We start from the raw sequence: 18,367 nt of genomic DNA on the forward strand, positions 1-18,367 counted from the left end.
TGCGGAAAATACTCATTAGGCCAGTGGGTGATAAATCAGAGGGCGGGCTGCTTTGGCGCTGGTCAGACCCCGCCTGCCGGTATTGACACCACATCTCCGATGTTTAATAAGCAAACCTCGGCGTGCCGGGGTATGACTAAGTTGTCCTAGGAGAACCGCGAGCAAATGAAACTGTCACGTATGTTTCCCGGGGGCCCAAACTTCTCCTGACCTCGAAGCATCGTGGAGTAAACTCTCCACTCATACATATTAACGGCCCAGACGCTTACAAAAATAGTCCAGCTCGGGGTGATTATTCATCAAAAGAATCGGCCCCCCGGGAGGCCGGCGTTCTCAGCAGAAGTATTTAAGCAGAGGCCAGAGGAGATCTCGCAGCGATGACCTTGACGTTGCCTGAGCTCTGAGTTTGCATCCTCTAAATTCCTCGCTCCTGAGGGGTGAGCGTACGGATTCTGCCTCCCACGGCCAGTGCTCTTCCCCAGGCCCGGGCCAACTTTTTGATTCCCCTCCGCTGACCCTCCCCACCACCCCCCACTGCCAAGCCTTTTCCTGGGCCCAGCACCCTTCCCTTCTCCCCTGCCTTTGAGCTTCACCCCTGCACAGCGTGGCACTGCCCCCCAAATCCACACTCCCATGGCCCAGCAAAGTCTGGGATAGTTACAGGACCTATGCCCATCTTTCAAAACTTTTTTTTCAATCTTTTGATTTTTTTTTTTTTTTGGCGTTTTGGGTCACACCTGGCAATGCAAAGGGGTTACTCCTGGCTCTGCACTCAGGAATTACTCTTGGCAGTGCGCAGGGGACCATATGGGATGCTGGGAATCGAACCAGGGGCAGCCACGTGCAAGGCAAACGCCCTAAACCACTGTGCTATTATTGCTCCAGCCCCAATCTTTCGATTTTTGAATCTCCCCACTGCCTAAGACCTCTGGTACCCAGCATCAGCCAGGGGGAGAATCAGGAATGAACCATGGGCTGTGTACCCCCCTCCCATCCACACTCACCGCCCCCCCCCGCTCCACTCTGAGAGCCAGTTTGGCTGCACCCAACACAGGGAAGGCCTGGTGACTCCCCCAGGAGTCAGAGGCTGGAGTGAGGGGTCTGGGGGTCCCACGGTTGGGGCAGAGGACAGTGAATTCCCCTGAGTGTGGGCTGGGAGGCCGTGAAGTTTTTGGCTCCCGTGGGCATCTCTGTCCTCAGCTCCCCAGCTGCCCTCTCTGCCTGTACTTGGAGGAGCTCCCGCAGGGCCTTCCCTCGATTGCACTCCGCCCATTTTCAGGGACTCAATGTCAAGTCATGAGATCAGGAACAGGCTGGAAATGGCTCTAGCCAGTGGCCAGCACCCTCACTGAGACCAGCTGGCCAGCCCCTTGGCGCACACCTCTTGGAATGGCGGGCCGTGAATTGTCCCCACGGTGGAGACTCTCCACTCCCTCTCTTCCCACTACCGCCCCCCAGGACGCTACCTTGGCTGCAGAGAGGTCCAGAGAAGCCTGGCAGACACTCACAGGCGCCGCTGACGTGGTGGCAGGGTCCACTGCTGTGCACGCACTGGGGGCACGGCTGGACACAGCCGTGGCCGTAGAACCCAGGGGGGCAGACTGCGGGGGGGAAGGGGTGGAGCTCAGCAGCCCCCAGGATGCAGGGGACAGGCACAGCCACCCGCTCGGGACCATCCCTCCCATTGGCAGAGACCCCAGCAGGGCCCTAACCGGGGACGGCAAAGACCGGGGACACGGCACGGGGCCGTGGGGGTGGCTGAGCCCCAGCCCCCCAGCCTTACTTCTCTGGCACAAGGGGCCCCAGAAGCCGGGGGCACACTCGCAGTGCCCATCCGCAGGGTCACAGGATCCTCCATTCTCACAGCTGCAGGTGGCCGAGCAGTTGAGGCCCCAGAGGCCAGGTGGACATGTGCTGTCACAGCGAATGCCTGTGGGCCAGGGGCAGATGTGGGTCCGTGTAAGAGAGGGGACAATGCCAGGGGAGGGGTGTGGGGGCGTGTGGGGGTAGGGTGGAAGGAGAAAGCATCGCAACTCTGGAAATGTGGAGCAAAGCCAGGCTGAGGTCGGTCAGTCACTGAGGCCTTCCCAGAAGAGGTGACACTCAAATTGGGACTTACAAGCCACAGAGAAATTGACCAGGGAAAGAGAAGCCCAGGTGCGGGCCAGAGCTATAGCACAGCAGGGTGAGTGCCTGCCTTGTATGAGGCTGACGTGGGCTCCATCCCCAATATTCTATATGGTCCCCACCACCAGGAGTGATTCTTTTTTTTTTTTTTTTTGGCTTTTTGGGTCATACCTGGCGATGCACAGGGGTTACTCCTGGCTCTGCTCTCAGAAATTACCCCTGACAGTGCTCAGGGAACCATATGGGATGCTGGGAATCGAACCCGGGTTGGCCGTGTGCAAGGCAAAACACCCTACCCGCTGTGCTATAGCTCCAACTCCAGGAGTGATTCCTGAGTGCAGAGCCAAGAGTAACCCCTGAGCACTGCCAGGTGTGACCCAAAACAAAACCAAAAGAGAGAGAGAGAGAGAGAGAGAGAGAGAGAGAGAGAGAGAGAGAGAGAGATTAAAGAAAACTCATGTTTAACTCAAAGAGCAGAGGCCAGGAGAATGGTCCCTTGGATAAAAATCTTTGTGGGGCCGAGACAGTGCAGGCCTGAGTCTGTTCCCGTGTGGCCTGGCTGGGCCCAGGAGTAGCACCACATGTCGAGCCCCGGCCATGCCACCAGGCTGAATATCTCTATGGACGACCCACCCCACCCCCAGCACTTCTGGGGCGGGCACCCACCTCCCTGCAAGCAAAGCATGGAGGAGCCAGGCTGGACCAGAAAGTACCAACTGGGGCAGTGCTTGGCGTGAGCTAGCAGGAGCTGAGGCCAGAAGCTTCTTTCCCCTGATGTTCCAGTCACACCCAGAGAAAGCATCAGGGCCAGCCCTAGGGCCCGGGAGCCAAGGTGCCCGCGGGAGATGGGCATCCTTTCCAGCGCTATTTCCTGTCCTCAGGGTGAGGGGCTGGTGCTGCCTTTGTGCTGCGACTGATTCCACTTTGTTTAGAAAGGAAAAGGGAGCTGCCACCTGGTCAGCTGCCGCAATGCCGCGCGGATGGACAGACAACAGTGAGGGACACGGGACTCCTCAGTAGGGTGCTCAAGGGGCAGGGGCTGAGTTCCCAGGGATGGGGCTCCACACTCCCTCCGACGGTCCCTGCCGTGGAGACCCAATGAGACACAGCTGAACCAGGGTTGGGGTGCTCTGAAGCTCAGAGTTGGGGTCACCCTCCTGTGCGTCAGCAGCAGTGCTATTGGATCCCCCAGGTATTGGGGGCAGGGACTGCGGATCCCGGAGACAGCAGCAGGCTGGGGTGTGTGAGTGTGAGTGTATGTGTTTAACTCTGTGAATGTGTGTGAGTGTATGTGTGTGTGTGAGTCTGCAAGTATATGTAAATGTGTGATGTGTGTATTGTGTGAGAGTGTGCCTGTGTATGAGTGTGTATATGTGTATTGTGTGAGTGAGTATAAAAGTGTGTATGTGTGTACTGTATGAATGTGTGTGTAAGAGTATGTGTGATGTGTGAGTGTATGAATGTGTGAGTGTCAGTGTGTGTGTGTATGAGTGTGTATGTGTGAGAATATGTGACTGTGTGTGAGTGTGTATGAGTGTGTGTGAATGTGAGTATGTGTATGAGAATGTATGACTGTGACTGTGTGTGCTCATGTGAGTGTGTGTGCGTGTGTGAATGTGTGTATTGTGTGAGTGTGTCAGTGTGTGTGAGAGTGTGTGTGAGTGAGTGTGTGCATGTATGTTTGGGCGTGGGAGTGTACAAGTGTGTGTGTGTGTGAATGTGTGTATTAGGTGAGTGTGTCTGTGTGTGAGAGTGTGTGTGTGAGTGTATGAGTGTGTGCATGTGTGTTTGGGTGTGTGGGAGTATACGAGTGTGTGAATGTGAGCGTGTGCATATGTGAATGTGTGTCTGAGTGTATGTATTGTGTGTCAGTGTGTGCATTTGTGTGAGAGTGTGTAAGAGTGTGAGTGTGTCTGTGTGTAAGTATATGTGTGAGCGTGTGCCCAGGCTGCAGCTGTAGGCTGTGGGCTGGCAGAGCTGGAGTTGGGGGTGGGGAGAAGAGGCCTGGGCCTGGGCAGGGCCAGGATCTTAGATTTCCGGCAGCCCCTGAGGTGCCAGGGGAGTCCGTAGGCCCGGCTCTGGGTTCAGCTCCTCCAGACTCCCTGTGCAGCTCAGCTGCTAGGAACGTGGGGAAGCCGGGCAATGGACACTGAGGCAGGGACCAAAGACAGTGAATGGGGCAGCAGGCGCGTGGGATGGAGAAGGGGGTGATGAGCATGGGGGAAAGGCCCTTGTCTCTGCTCCCAGCTCTGCAAACACAGCTGGTGCCTACCGGCTTCCCCTTCAGCCCTCGTCTGGTTTCTAAACTGGGTGTCCCTAGTACTACAGGGGCCCGGCGTGTACATCTGCACTGGAGTGAAAGGAACGGGGAGCTGCAAGGGAATAATGGGGCCAGCGCAAATCTGGGGAGCACACGGAAGCGGGGAGGAGGAAAGGAGCAGGACAGAGGGAGGAACATGCCGAGACTGGACGCACAGTTACCTGTCCACCCCGCCAGGCAGCAGCAGTGACCGGTGATGGGGTCGCAGCCATCCGCATGGCTGCAGTCACAGTGCTCGCTGCAGCTTAGCCCAAAGGTGCCATCCTGCAGAGAGAAGGGGCAAGCAGTGGTCAGCCCAGTGCCCCAAGTGTCTGGGGGGTGTTGATGACAAACCCCAGTCACCGAGGCTGAGCTCTTGAGATGGGATGGGGAGAGGGAGGGTCTGTTTTGTAAGTGGGGATCAACAAGACCACAATGAAAATGACTCTTGGTTGCACTAACAGAATACAGTGTTTAGAAGAAGGGGGTGATAGTCCTGTCCTGTTCCTCAGTGGTCAAGTTTAGAGGCCTGGGATGGACATCAGCTAACACTGCAAGTGCTCGGGGTTAAGGCCCTTGCAGACTGATCCAGCAGAATGAGCCTGTGCAACTCCGCACCCACGGGCCCTCGTGTGCAACCGTGAGCCTGGTTTGGCTGAGTATCGTGGAACAGTCCCCCGGGCTCCTAAGCACTGCTTGGAGCCCCCCAAACTGTAAATACATGCTACAAATTGTACCTCATTGGTTCTACATGAGGAATGATGACAATTTACTCCTCATTACTAAGAAAGTGGCAAAGAGCCTGGACTGCGTGCTCATCTGTTACCCGGAGCCTTACACAGGACGAATTTCCTTCTCTTTATAGCAGTACTGGGGCCGGGCCAGGAAGTGCCAGGATCCACCTGAGGCCTCGCACAACATGTAGATCTCATTACTTCATCCTCACAACTGCTCTATGCCAGGGTTCCAATATACGCACAAGGGACACTTCTTTGGGGGTTGAGGGGCAATGCCAGGGATCCAACCCAGGGCCTCACACATGCAAGGCAAGTGCCTAACCACTGAGCCACACTCCTGGCCCCAGTACTCATCAAAGAGGAGACACAGGTATATGGTGTGTGTGTGTGTGTGTGTGTGTGTGTGTGTGTGTGTGTGTGTACACGCACACGCATGTGTGCTTGGGGAGCTGTGGAGTGGTAATATGCTCAAGGTCACAGAAGCCAGGGACCAGAGCCATACAGCAGGGAAATCACTTGCCTTGCAAGCAACCAATCCTGGGCTCCATCCCCAGCATCCCATGTGGTCTCCTGGGCCACACCAGGAATGACCCCTGAGTGCAGAGAACAGGAGGCCAGGGCACAGCGGTGATTTGAACCCTGGCCCCTCTAGTACTGTCACCAGCTGCGTCCTCGCATAGGTTATTGCAACAGCAGTTTTGCTGTGGGGGCGCTTGGTTGCTGCACCTAGGAACCCGGGGGTGCATCTGGGAGCGCATGTGCTTGGGTGTCCCCCATGGGTAGAAACGATGCTCTGTGTCACGGGGGGAGGCCGGGGACTGAGGGACCCCGCACGGCAGATCCCTCGCGTGTGCTCCAAGGGCAGGGCCGAGCGGGCGGGCAGGCAAGCGGGTGCAGGCCCAAGTAGTCACTCACCGGGCAGGGCTGCTCGCACGTGTCCCCCAGCCAGCCCGGGGCGCAGGCGCAGGAGCCGTCAACGGGACTGCAGGCTGCTCCGTTGGCGCACGCGCAACTCTGGTTGCAGCTCAGCCCCCACGAGCCACTGGGGCAGGGCACGGCGCAGTCGGGGCCATGCCAGCCTGTGGGGAGGGACACGGCTGCCACCGCTCCTCGGGGATGCACCGGGCGGGACGCGACAGTGGGACCAGCAGGCTGGGCCGGGGGTCCGTGCCCGCGTGCCTCATGCAGCTTGCTCGGGCGCAGATGGGGGGGGTCAGGCTGCACCCCTCTCCCCGGGGCTGCCCCCCATCTGCCCTCCCTGCGGGTCAGCTCTGTCACAGGCTGGACTCAGGGGCGCCCCTCCCTGTCGTGTCTGCTGGTGGCTGAGACCTCCAGCAACCACCGAGGTGTCTGTGCCAGTTCCTGCGGGGACCCCTGCTCCCTGAGGACTCTGTGGCTTCCTCTCTCCACCCTCTCAGCTGCTCCTGGGGCTCTCAGGCTGCTCTTGCAAGTCACTCGCCTGCCCTGTGCAACCCTGCCTCAGTGACCCCGGGTCCCCTGGACTGGCTCCCTGGCCTGATCCTGCCCCCTCCTCCTGGGGTTCCTACTCAGTGGGAGCGAGGCCACCCCAGGGACAGGCCCAGAGACAGGCGGAGGTTACCTTCCTTGCAGGTGCAGGAGCCGTCCACCGGGGAGCAGGTGCCGCCGTTTTCACAGCTGCAGATGGATGAGCAGTTGGGGCCGTAGGTGCCCACGGCACAGGACACGGCGCACACCTCGCCCTGGAGGAGCAGGAGCACCGTCAGCCCCCACCCCACTCCACCCCTCCTGGGAGTTTGTGAAGGTTTCCTTCCAGGGCAGAACACTTAGAGACGCAGTTAAGGGTCTAGAGATGCGACAATAGCTCATATTATCCAGGTGAGCCCAATCTAATCTCAAGAATCCTTACTTTAGGGCTGGAGTGATAGCATGGCTGATAGGGCGTTTGCCTTTCATGTGGCCGAGCCCGGGTTCGATTCCCAGCATCCTATGTGGTCCCCCGAGCACTGCCAGAAGTAATTCCTGAGAGCAGAGCCAGGAGTAACTCCTGTGCAATGCTGGGTGAGACCCAAAGAGCAAAATAAAACATAAGAAAAGAATACTTATTACTTGGGGAAGGGATGTCACCCAGATTTTTATACTCAGCACAAGGCTGGGGGTTGAACTTGTGGCATAGAATGTGCAAGGCTCCAGCCTTTCATGGCCCCCCTCACCTGAGTCCTTAAAAGATGACCAGAGGCTGGAGCAACAAGACAGCAGGTAGGTGCTTGCCTTATACAAGGCGTGACTTGGGTTTGATCTCCAACACCGTATAGGGTCTCCTGAGCCCTGCTAAGGGTGAGCCTGAACACTGAGCCAGGAGTAAGTCCTGAGCACCACCAGTGTGGGCCAAAAACCAAAACCCAAAACAAATAAAAAAGATGTCCAGAGAAGCCAGGACAGATGCTCCCGGAGTCCTCCACTGCTTTCTGTGTCTCTGAAGATGGAGCAAGGAAACCATGAACTGAGGTCAACAGCAGCTCCAGAAACTAGGGCGAAGGCCACAAGACCTGGGTCCTGCTACCCTTATCATGAATTCATGTGCAGGAATCAGCAGAAAAGAACCATATACAGACACCCTGCCTTTACTCTTTGGGCACACAAGTCAAACTTTCCACTAACAGTCGAGTTTCTTGACCTGCAGGTCACCACCACTTGTAGGATAACTGCATATGGGGCTGAAAAACTTTAGCTGATGGTAAAAGGGTTCTGACTCATTCTACTTCTGACAGAAATGAATTAAAAGACTTGGGGCTGGAGTGACAGTATAGCAGGTAGGGCATTTGCCTTGCACATGGCTGACCCGGGTTCCATCTCTGCCACCCATATGGTCCCCCAAGGCCACCAGGAGTGATCCCTGAGTACAGAGCCAGGAATAAGCCCTGAGCATTTCTAAGTGTAACTCCAAACCAAAACCAAAACAAACCAAGGGACCAGAGCAATAGTATAGTGGTTAGGGTGCTAGCCTTGTGTGTGGCCAACTTGGATTTGGTCCCTGACATCCCACATGGTCCCCCAAGCACCACCAGGAGTAATCCCGGAGCTCACTAGGTTGGTCAAAAAAAGAAAACACCATAAAAAGGCATGCTTTCAGCAAACACAACAATAAGGTATGCTTTCCAAAATCAGACATGCCATGCATCCATGCTGTTTCTGGCAGTGCCCACCCATGCAGCATTTCTTGGCTGAAAAGAGGTGGCTAGCAGGAAAAGTTTAAGAAGTTCTGCCATGCAGCCCTGTCAGAGGATAATCACAGGTTGTTCGAAGCCACCAAAAGTTGTGGTTGTTTGTAGAGTGGTAACTGAAATCAAAGACAGTGACCCTGGGCAGGGTGAGGCTCCAGGTTGGGCAATTGGGGAAGGTGGCCCTTGGGTCCGTAGTCGGCCCGAGTCCATGTCAGCACAGAGGTAAGCCCTGGCCTTTCAGTCTTAATTGGTTTTCACCAACAACCCTAGACCTTATTCCCATTCTCCTGAACGTCAGAGGCAATCAGGCCAAGAGCCCTAAAAACAAAGGCCCAGGGGTGCTCTGGCAGCCCCAGGGCCCTTGAATGCTCTTATCTTCAATCCTCATGGGGTTCCCAGGAAATGGGAACTGTTGCTCAGTACTCACCCTGCTTAATAGGAAAAGCAGGTGCCTGGCGAAGGGGGCTTGACTCAGGAGAGATAGAATAGGGGATAAGGCACTTGCCAGGTGTGCAAATGACCTGGGTCTGATCCCCAGGTCCCGCATATGGTCCCCCAAGTCCCGCCAGGGCTAAGCCCTGAGCAGAGCTGGGTTTGACCTAAAATAAAAAAAAAAAAAACGAAAAGGAAAAGAAAAGAAAAATGAGGTTGCAGAGAGCATGCAGTCCGAGGTGGCATGGGGGCTGCTGTCTGCACGAGGGGGAGCAGGTGACAGGAAGGCACAGGCAGGGGACGTGGGAGGGGTGAGGGTGTGGGAAAGACCGTGTAGAGGGAAAGCGAGGCGGGCTGTTTGCCCAGGAGCTGGAGAACTTGGCATGTTCCAGGTGTGTGCAGAATGCGGGAACTACTAGCAAGGGGTTGGGGGCACACATGCCAGAAGACTTGGGCTTTGGGGGCCGAGAGGTTGTGCAGTGGCTATGGCACTTGCCTTGCACACAGCTGACCTGGGTTTGATCCTGGCACCTTGTGATGGTCACCTGAGCCAATGAGTAGCTTCACTTCTCATTCTTACCCTCCTCCTCCACAGCCCTCCCAAATCCTGGAGTCCCTTGGCCAACACTGGTGATTCCCAGGGCGTGGGGAATTGGCATAAGCCTCCAACACGCAGATTGGAGTGTTCCAATTCTCCCAATTGTGCCTCTCCAATTTTGGGTACCATGGCAGGCCTTAGCTTTATGGTCTCGTGTTTGTGGAGTGGGATGGGGGTGGGGGGTGGGGAAGGATCATTCATTATTTCTGTTTATATGCTTTGATTGCCAGTGTACATATCTCTGAGACTCTGGCTTGTTTCTGGGGTATCTGTTGAATTATCTGGGTGGACTGGGGTAGACAATTGTGACCCTTTTGTCCCCCTGCCCCCACAGCCATGTCCTGGCAGGAACTGGGGACACACATAGGCAGCCAATGACCTAGCACCCGGAGCTGTGAGCTGGTTCGGACAGGGCTGTGACTTCAGTGCTCAAGCCTGGGACCCTGCTGAGGTTCAGGCCCCTGAATCAGGGACAGAAAGGAGATGTTTGTGTCCACGCTGGTGTCCGCGGGCAGGACAGTGGTACTGGAAACTTCCCATGTGCTTTCACTCCTGGCTGCCGAGTGAGGGCAGCTCCAAAATACTGTGGAGTGGATCTGGGGCGTAGTCTCTGCCCTTGACAGCCCTTCGCGATGTTCATACTGGCCACTCTGGCTGAGTCCATAAGGGCCTGTGTCCCTGGGCAGTCTGTCCCGCCAAGACGCTGTGGAGAGCGGGGAGCTTATCTGCTGGGCTGCCCCGGGCCCCAAGCTCTCAGCAGAAGTACTGTGGAAACAGCCAGCAAGCTGGTGGGCTGCCACAGCCTACAGAAAGCCAAATATCATTGGGACCACAGGCTACAGGGGTCCCCTTCACAGACTGGCAAAGCTGGGCCAGGTCTTGGGCTAGGGCGCTGCACATGGCTCCCTGTCACCCTCCCCCTGCCTCCAGATCTCGCCCAGGAAATATCCCTGCGGGTGAAGACGGCCACTCCAGGGACACACTATGAGCAAGACAGGCACTCACAGTGGGTCAGAGCGAGGAGGAGACTGAGGGTCAGAGTGGCCCCATCAGGGCCGCCGGGGTGGGGGAGCTGGCCACAGAGATCATGTCTTCTCCCATCCCCTGCCCCGCCACACCGGGCCTAGTCCCATCCAGCCTGGAAGTCACGATGTGGACGTCCACACTCAGAAGGACAGCAGAGAGTCAGGGCTGGGCTGTGAGTGCAGGTCGGGGCAAGTTGGCATCTGAAAGGGCACCTGAATTTCTTGCTTGTTTGTTTTGGTTTGGGGTGATGCTTGGGGCTGACTCCTGGCTCTGTGCTCGGGGCTCACTCCTGGTGGTGCTTAGAGGACCACCTGAGATGCAGGTATCGCACCAAGGTCAGCCATATGCAAAGCCAACTACTACCCTCCCCACTGAAGTACTGTTTTTCTGCTTGACTTGGCCGGCTCCTGGCCCAAGAGCATCTCAGAGACCTCTTCTCGGCTTCTTCCCTGGAGCTGCGTCCACAGCTCCTGTATGCCTCACTGCTTCCGAACAGACTGCAGTACAGGGACATTTGGTCCCTGATCAATCACAGGCCATTGCTGAAATCAATGTGTCTTCCCAAGTTCCAACCAGCGAGGACCCTGGTGAGCGTCTTTCCTCTGCAGATCCTTCCCAGCTCACACGATTCCCTGCTGCTGGATAGCTGCAATTTGGCCAGTGGCTGCTGGCCATGTGATTTTGGTGACAGCAACATGTCCACCAACCATGACCTAGAAATCCCTATCATGTCACTTACAGCCAATCAGAGGCCCCAGTCTGAGATCCAAACAGCCACAGCCAATCAGAGGTCCTGATCCAAGCAGCTACAGCCAATCCGAAGTCCCAGTCCAAGCAGTTGTAGCCAATCAGAGATCCCAATCCGAGCACGTTCTCAGATTTCATTTAATTCTAACTAAAAGCAGAAGGAAAACCTGGATGCTTTAGTTAGCATCCTTGCAGGTAACAGCAGAGTGCCCAGCGGTGTGGTCAAGAGTTGAAAACCGTTCCTGGCCGTTTTGCTGTAGCCTCCGTCAGTCTCCAGCTGCCAACCTCTGGCTAGGCTACAGCTAAGAGCATCTTCTGATTTCTTTATTGGTTTACCTCAGAGTTGGGGTAATCAATGAGGGTGCTCACGCTCTTCTGGCAATTTTGGCCCTGTCAGCACTTCAATGCTAGGGCCTGAGGATTCGGTGCTGCCCAGGCTCAGCAGTGCTAGTGCACCACCACAATCACCCCACCAGTGCCCCTGGGGCATGCAGAGCTACACATGGCAGCATTCAGGGACCACGTGGTACTGGGGTTTGAACCCAGGTCCCAGCGTCTGCAAAGCATGCTGGGCCATTATCCTGGGCCTGAGGCAAATCCAACAGATGCCATTACCCCCATCCTGGGCGAGGAAGGAGGCAGGTGGGAGGCCGTGTTTGCATCTCTTGATTCTTCTACTTGTCTTTTTTTTTTTTTTAAAACTCTTCTTGGGCTGGAGCGATAGCACAGCGGGTAGGGCGTCTGCCTTGCACGCGGCCAACATGGCCGACCCGAGTTCGATTCCTCCGCCCCTCTCGGAGAGCCCGGCAAGCTACCGAGAGTATTCGATATGCCAGACACAGTAACAACAAAGTCTCCAATGGAGACGTTACTGGGCCCGCTCGAGCAAATCGACGATCAACGGGAGGGCCTTTACCTTTTACCTTACCTTCTTGGGTGGTGCTCGGAGCTCACTCATGGCTCTGTGCTCAGGGATCATTCCTGGTGGACCCTGGGGTGGTGGGGATCAAACCAGCGATGTCTATGTGCCAGGCAAGTGCCTTCACTCCAATCCTATCTCTCCGGCCTCCAAGCCACATCTCTTTGAGCAGGTGTTCTCAGAGCCTCACCTCTCCTCTCTGGCCATCACAATCCCCTCACCCCAGGCCAAGAGATGAACCCCCCCATCTCTCACCCATGTCTGTACTTCCAGCTGCCCCAGGGGAAGCCTGGCCAGTGGCTGATGGAGCAGGAGGGAGGATGGGGGCACGTCTGCCCATCCCGAGGCCGGTTCATTATAGACGAGTCCTGGGCTATTCACATCTTGAACTTGCTTGGGAAGTGCCACTGGCAGGAGAGACCCTGCCCCTCCCAGCCCGTCCTGCTCAGGAGAGGCAGGGCCCACCTCATCCCCCATCGGCCCCTTCCCCACCCAGCGCGGCAGCCCAGCCCGCACCTAGGCTGGTAATGAGTTCTCTGTCCTATTAAATTTGTCTCAAACGCTGTTTATTGAATTTTCCTCCCCTGCAATATGTTGCTTTGTAGTTGGGCTGTGTTGGGGAGAATTAATCAACAGCTGGGCTTCTCGGGCAGCTCACCCCTGATCCTTGCGGTGGGCAGGAGGTTAATGAGGATTTCTCCAGTGGAAGGACGTAGGGCTGGAGTGCAGTTGACCAGCCTCCACATGAAAGAAGGAGGCAATTGTGCAGGCATGTGAATTGTGCAGGCCTTGTGAAGGTGCTCGGTGGGGGAGGGGGCCACCCCTGGGTGGACCCAGGTCTGGGAATGGCTTTGTCAGTCTGTGGAGAACAGGAGTGGGTTCGGGAACCAACATCTTGGGTGTCGCCTTGGCCCTGTGGCCAGAGCCTGAACCTCAGTCACAAGCATGTGCCTGAGTGAGGCCCAAGCGCTTGCCCTGGGCAGTTGGGCAACCCCAGGTCTCTGGCCCCTCTGACCCTCTCACAGGCAGGGCAGGGGCCCTGATGGCTACTCCTTTGTGGTGCAAACCACAGTGGTCCTGAATCTAGAATAGGAAACTGCTCTATGCACTAGTTAGGAACTGCATGGAGATAAGATGGAGCCCGCTCTACTTGGCCCATCGCCCAGGCCCTGGCCCCCGCCGGGCACAGCCTTTGCTCCCCCTGGGACTCAGGGCACAGGGGCTGAATCTGGTTATTCAGGAAATGGTCTTATGTTCTTTGCTTGGTTGTTTGGGTTGTGGTCACACCTGGCGGTGCTCAGGGCTGACTCCTGGCTCTGCACTCAGGGATCACTCCTGGTGGGCTCGGGGACCATGTGGGGTTCCAGGAATTGAATCAGAGTTGGGGTAATCAATGAGGGTGAGAACACTCCCCACTGTACTGACTCTCAGGCCCCTAAGAAATGTGCTTCCGCCTTCAGATGTGTTCGCCTCCATGCCTTGCTGGGGCCCCGGGAGCAGAACAGAATCGGTCTCCCCCTTCCTGGAGCTTCCAGTGGCACAAGAGGGGTTCAGGGTCTTCCCAGTCCACAGTTGTCCTCCTCCCCTCTCTGCTGCCCTGAGGGGCTGCCTGTGATGTGGGATGTCACGTCACAGCCAGTTTGCCTGCGGACCTGGACTGGGCCTTGTGTTGGCAAAGCCCTTCACTAGGTCACAGTCAGCTTTTGTGCTAAGCCGGGCACCAGCATGGCCTGTGGGCCTCCTTGTGCCGGTCTCCCCAGTGTCCCTGGCAGCCCCATCCTGGCTCCTACGGCTCAGGCCCAAGTGGGAAGCTTCGCTCATGATCTTCCAAGGAGAAAGAATGACATGGGGCCCACAAGGCAAAGAGAAGAGCCGGGCCTCGTGGCAGCCGCGGAGGCCTCCTCGGAGCAGGGCAAACCTCGCTGGGCCCAATTAGTGTGTCACTGATAGAGCAACCACCGATGGTGTCTGGGTGTCGGGGAAGAGCTGCACACGGCATGAGGAAGGGCAGCTGCAGGGGTGGGGCAGGGGGAGCCACAGCTCACCCTCGCTCGCTCACATCTCTGCCCCCGTGTGCCCAAGTCTCTGGGATGGGCAGGAACGGGCTGGAGGGTTGGCCTGGAGGCGTGTGTCCAGAGCAACAGCTGCTGGTGAGCTGAGGCTGCTCTCTGCTTAATCGCAGGTTTGAGAAATGACCGCCTCTTCTCTTTGTTTATTTTGGGGAGCCACATCCGGCTGTGCTCAGGGCTCACTCCTGGCAGGCTCAAGGGACTCTCTGGGGTTCCGGGATTGAACCTGGGCGCGTGCCAGGCAAGCGTCCCTCCTGCTGTGCTTCGCTCAGGTCCAGGGCTGCCGTACAAGGCAAGACTCCACCCAACAGACCCCAACAAACCCCAGAAGGAGCCAGAAGGCACAATGGGCTCAGGCTCGGCCGAGTTTCTTCTCTCTTCCCCACCTGGCCTGCCTTCCCCCACGCTGTCTCCATCCACGCCCTGCCCCAGGCTCTGCGGAGCTCTGATGAACCACCCCTGGCTTTCAAGCAACTCAGGAGCACTTTTTTTTGAGACGGGGGCGGGGGTTACACAAATGATGCTCACGGGTTACTCTTGGCTCTGCACTCAGGAAATTACTTCTTGTCAGTGCTTGGGGGACCATGTTGGATGCTGGGAATTGAACCTGGGTGGGCCACGTGCAAGGCAAAACGCCCTACCGGCTGTGCTATCACTCCAGCCCCCTCCCCCTCTCTGGAGGTGCCACAAGGAACGACAACACTGCATACCAGGCTCAGCATAGTGGCCGCCCTGTCTTGGCTTCTCTTTCGGCCTGCAGTCCAGCTCACTGGGAGCTCCTGCTTGGAACTAGGGGGCACCTCCTCACCGTCCCAGGAAGGGGAGAAAGAAAGATCTTTCCAAGTGCTTTTTTGGACCGGACTTTTGGGAAACTTGATTCCACTCCTCTGCACCCCTCCCCCCACCTTGCAGTAATTTATTCACCATCTTCCCTGCACCATCTTTCATTTCCCAGCCGTAATCACATCTTTGGCAGGAATCCCCTTCCCTCCTGGGGTCCCTAATTACTCCTGCAGATGGGGGTTCTGATGTTAATAGCTTAGGGGGAGGAGGCAGGTGGGGCAGCCTCCAAGAGAAGGAGGGAATCGGATCCTTCCTTTGTTCCAGAGTTGCAGCCTTAGGGTGGTGCTGGTCTGTGCCAGGGGCCCCCAGACTCTCCTCCTGCCTCTGGGTGCACAACCTGACTCATGTCTCCCTGCACTTCCCAGCAGGCTGCTTCCTCCACCTGCTGTCCCAGGCTGGGCTTTGTGCCCTGCTGGGCAGAAGATAAAGCAACTTGGACCCAGTAAAACAGTGGGCAGACCCCAGGTCGGATTCCCTGACACCCTCCCCCCCAGCCCCATCTCAGCCTCATCCCACATCTCCAGCGATAAGCCCAGCTCTGAATTCCAGGGCCCAGTGCACCTGAGTGCAGGTGGGAGCTGGGAAGGGCCTCTGCACCCCAAAATAAATAATGCCTCCCACTCAGGGTCGGGGTGCATGGCGGGCAGGAGCCATACTTCAGAATCGCAGGGATGGGGCTGGAGGAGTTCATCCCTAGCCCCATCACCTCACAGAGGAAATGAGACCCAGAGCAGGAAAGGGACTCCATCACAGCCTACAACCCTGGCCTTGTACATGATTGACCTGAGTTCGATTCCCAGCACATGGTCGGTCACTGGCCTGGGCCCCCTGCAGTGCTCAGTTTCTCCCAAGTGGGCCAGCAGCCCCCCTCCCCCACCGCAGCCTTTGAGGAGCTCCTTGGACTCATGGTCCCTTTGGAGTCATGGGGCAGCCAGCACAGGGTCAGGGACCCACCAGACTTGGACTCCAGGGCGAGGGGGGTCTTTAAAACACAGGCATGGTCTTTAAGCTTGTAACTGTATCTCACAGTGATTCAATTAGAAATCAGACATGAAAGCTTGTAACTGTATCTCACAGTGATTCAATTAGATAGCACAGGGGGTAAGGCGTTTGCCTTGCACGTGGCCAACCCGGGTTCAATTCCCAGCATCCCGTATGGTCCCCGAGTACCGCCAGGAGTAATTCCTGAGTGCATGAGCCAGAAGTAACCCCTGTGCATAGCCGGGTGTGACCCAAAAAGAAAAAAAAATCCCCCCCAAAAAAACAAAAAACAAACAAAGAAACACAAACCACAGGCATCTCCGAGTAAGACTTTGGTGCAAAGTCCCCAAACCAGATCCCAGTAATGAAGGCCCTGGAAAAGGTAGGGGCTGTGGACGGAGTAGGCGGGGAGCCACGGGGAGGGCTGCTTTCCAGAACCAGGCACCAGCAGTGTCCCCCAGTAAAGCTGCAGGGTCACCCATACACATGAAGCCCATTTCCCCAACTTGTCCACGTGATTTCCCATCCCTGAGTCCCCTCCCCACCTCTCACTCTTGCCTGGGAACCCCCAGCAGATTCCTGCTGAAAGAGGAAGCCCTGGTTTCCCCTGGCCAGCTGCTTGGAGCAATCCTGCTTTGGGCTGACCCAGACTACATTTCTGACTCCCTGCAGATTCCTGGGGTTTTCTGATAAACAAGGAGTTAACAATCATCCATCATAAAAGTCAGCCCCAGAGCTCACAGGGAGAGTAAGATAATGAACAATACCAAGGCAGATGGCCAGAAAGACTCCAGCCAGCCTGACCACCCTGTAGATTTTCTGCATACTTGTTGATTGATAAGAAATGCAGGGGCTGGAGAGATAGCACAGCGGGTAGGGCATTTGCCTTGCACGCGGCCGGCCCCAGGTTCGATTCCCAGCATTCCATATGGTCCCCTGAGCACCGCCAGGAGTAACTCCTGAGTGAAGAACCAGGAGGAACCCCTGTGACCCAAAAAGCAAAAATAAATAAATAAATAAATAAATAAAAGAAATGCAAAGGGCCTTCCCAGGAAGATTGCTCCATAGTTGGAAACCTGCCTCATGAGCGGGGGGAGAAGGAAGCTGGAATAGAGAAGGGATCACTAAGAAAAAGATGGCTGGAGGAATTGGTCGGGATTGGAGATGTGTGCAGAAAGTAGATAAAGGACCCAATATGATAACCTCTCAGTATCTGTACTGCAAACCATAATGTCCCAAAGTAGAGAGAGATTATGGGGAATCATGTCTGCCATGGAGGCAGGGGGAGGGTGAGAAAGGAGGGGTATACTGGGGAGACTGGTGATGGGGAATGTGCACTGGTGGAGGAATGGGTGTTTGATCATTGTGTGATTGTAACTTAGACATGAAAGCTTGTAACTGTATCTCACGGTGATTCAATTAGAAAAAATATGCAAAAGGCCCTTAAAAGGGTCCACACAAAACCCTTTGAACTTAGCCCTGCACTGAGTTCCTCCCCACTTGGGGAGCTCCTGTACTTCTCTCTTCTACTTTCCAATAAACTTTTCTTCTTTCCAACTCTGAGTCTGAGCATCTTTATTATTCAACATTTTCATTCTTGAAAATATTGAAGAACCTGGGAATCGTGAATGAACAGAGACCCAGTGCCACCTGGATCACTGCTGAGGGTGGTATCGGCAGAGCTGAGGCAGGAGCACTGGGCTGGGAGTCATGCCCACTGCTTCCTGCCCTGCTCTATTGCTGTGTGCTGTGGGCCCCAGATGGAAGTCACTTTCTTCCTCTGGGCCTTAGTTTCCTGTGAGGTGACGGGGCAGGGTGTGAGATCGGTTCTGAAGTGTGTTTCCCACCCTCTGTACACCCCAATCCCAAGGGGAAGGGGCTCTTTTGGGCTCCTACTGGCACTCAGGTGCACTCGGCCCTGGGGTTTGGAGCTGGGCTTATGCACACAGTTACACACTCACCCTATGAACTCTCTGGACAAGAGCAGGCATCATATACCCATTTTACAGATGGAAATGAGGCACAAAGAGGCTGAATATGATACTCAAACTCACATGGCTACTGAGAAAATGTTAGGGTTCCAATCCAGACCAGCTGACTCCCAAAGGCTGACTCTGCCCCGTGCCAACAGCACCATGTCTCACCCTCACACTGCGTAATGCATGCTTGCTGCCAGCCAGACTTTTTATGATTGGAGAGATCCCACTGAATGCAGCCCTAAGAATGCCACTGGGGCACAGCAGCCTCTCTGCCCTGTTTTAAGACTTAGCAGGTTCAAACAGCCAGGCCTAGGCCTCCCAGCAGGCGAGGTATGAGGGCAGAGTGCTCAGGGCGACGCATGCGCATTTAGAAACCCTGGTTGTTTCTGCCTGGAGCACTCACTGCT

At 56.0% G+C, this 18,367-nt stretch overlaps 1 protein-coding gene across 14 annotated transcripts in view; it reads right to left on the reverse strand.

Annotated features, from left to right (window-relative positions):
* Nucleotides 1-18,367, reverse strand: part of MEGF11 (multiple EGF like domains 11) — a 311,370-nt gene that overhangs the window by 19,685 nt on the left and 273,318 nt on the right. For all 14 annotated transcript variants that reach the window (XR_008794233.1, XR_008794235.1, XR_008794234.1 and 11 more), the window contains exons 11-15: nt 6,764-6,884; nt 6,079-6,242; nt 4,609-4,711; nt 1,784-1,930; nt 1,467-1,601 (exon numbers count right to left, since the gene is read on the reverse strand). Coding sequence is in view for 11 of the 14 variants with exons in the window: in XM_056127064.1 (XP_055983039.1) it covers nt 1,467-1,601; nt 1,784-1,930; nt 4,609-4,711; nt 6,079-6,242; nt 6,764-6,884 (670 nt within the window). In the remaining 3 variants the exon portion in view is untranslated. The remainder of the gene's footprint in view (nt 1-1,466; nt 1,602-1,783; nt 1,931-4,608; nt 4,712-6,078; nt 6,243-6,763; nt 6,885-18,367) is intronic.

The sequence above is a fragment of the Sorex fumeus genome, unplaced genomic scaffold (genome assembly GCF_029834395.1).
Source record: "Sorex fumeus unplaced genomic scaffold, SorFum_2.1 ptg000063l, whole genome shotgun sequence".
In the NCBI taxonomy this organism is placed as follows: Eukaryota; Metazoa; Chordata; class Mammalia; order Eulipotyphla; family Soricidae; genus Sorex; species Sorex fumeus.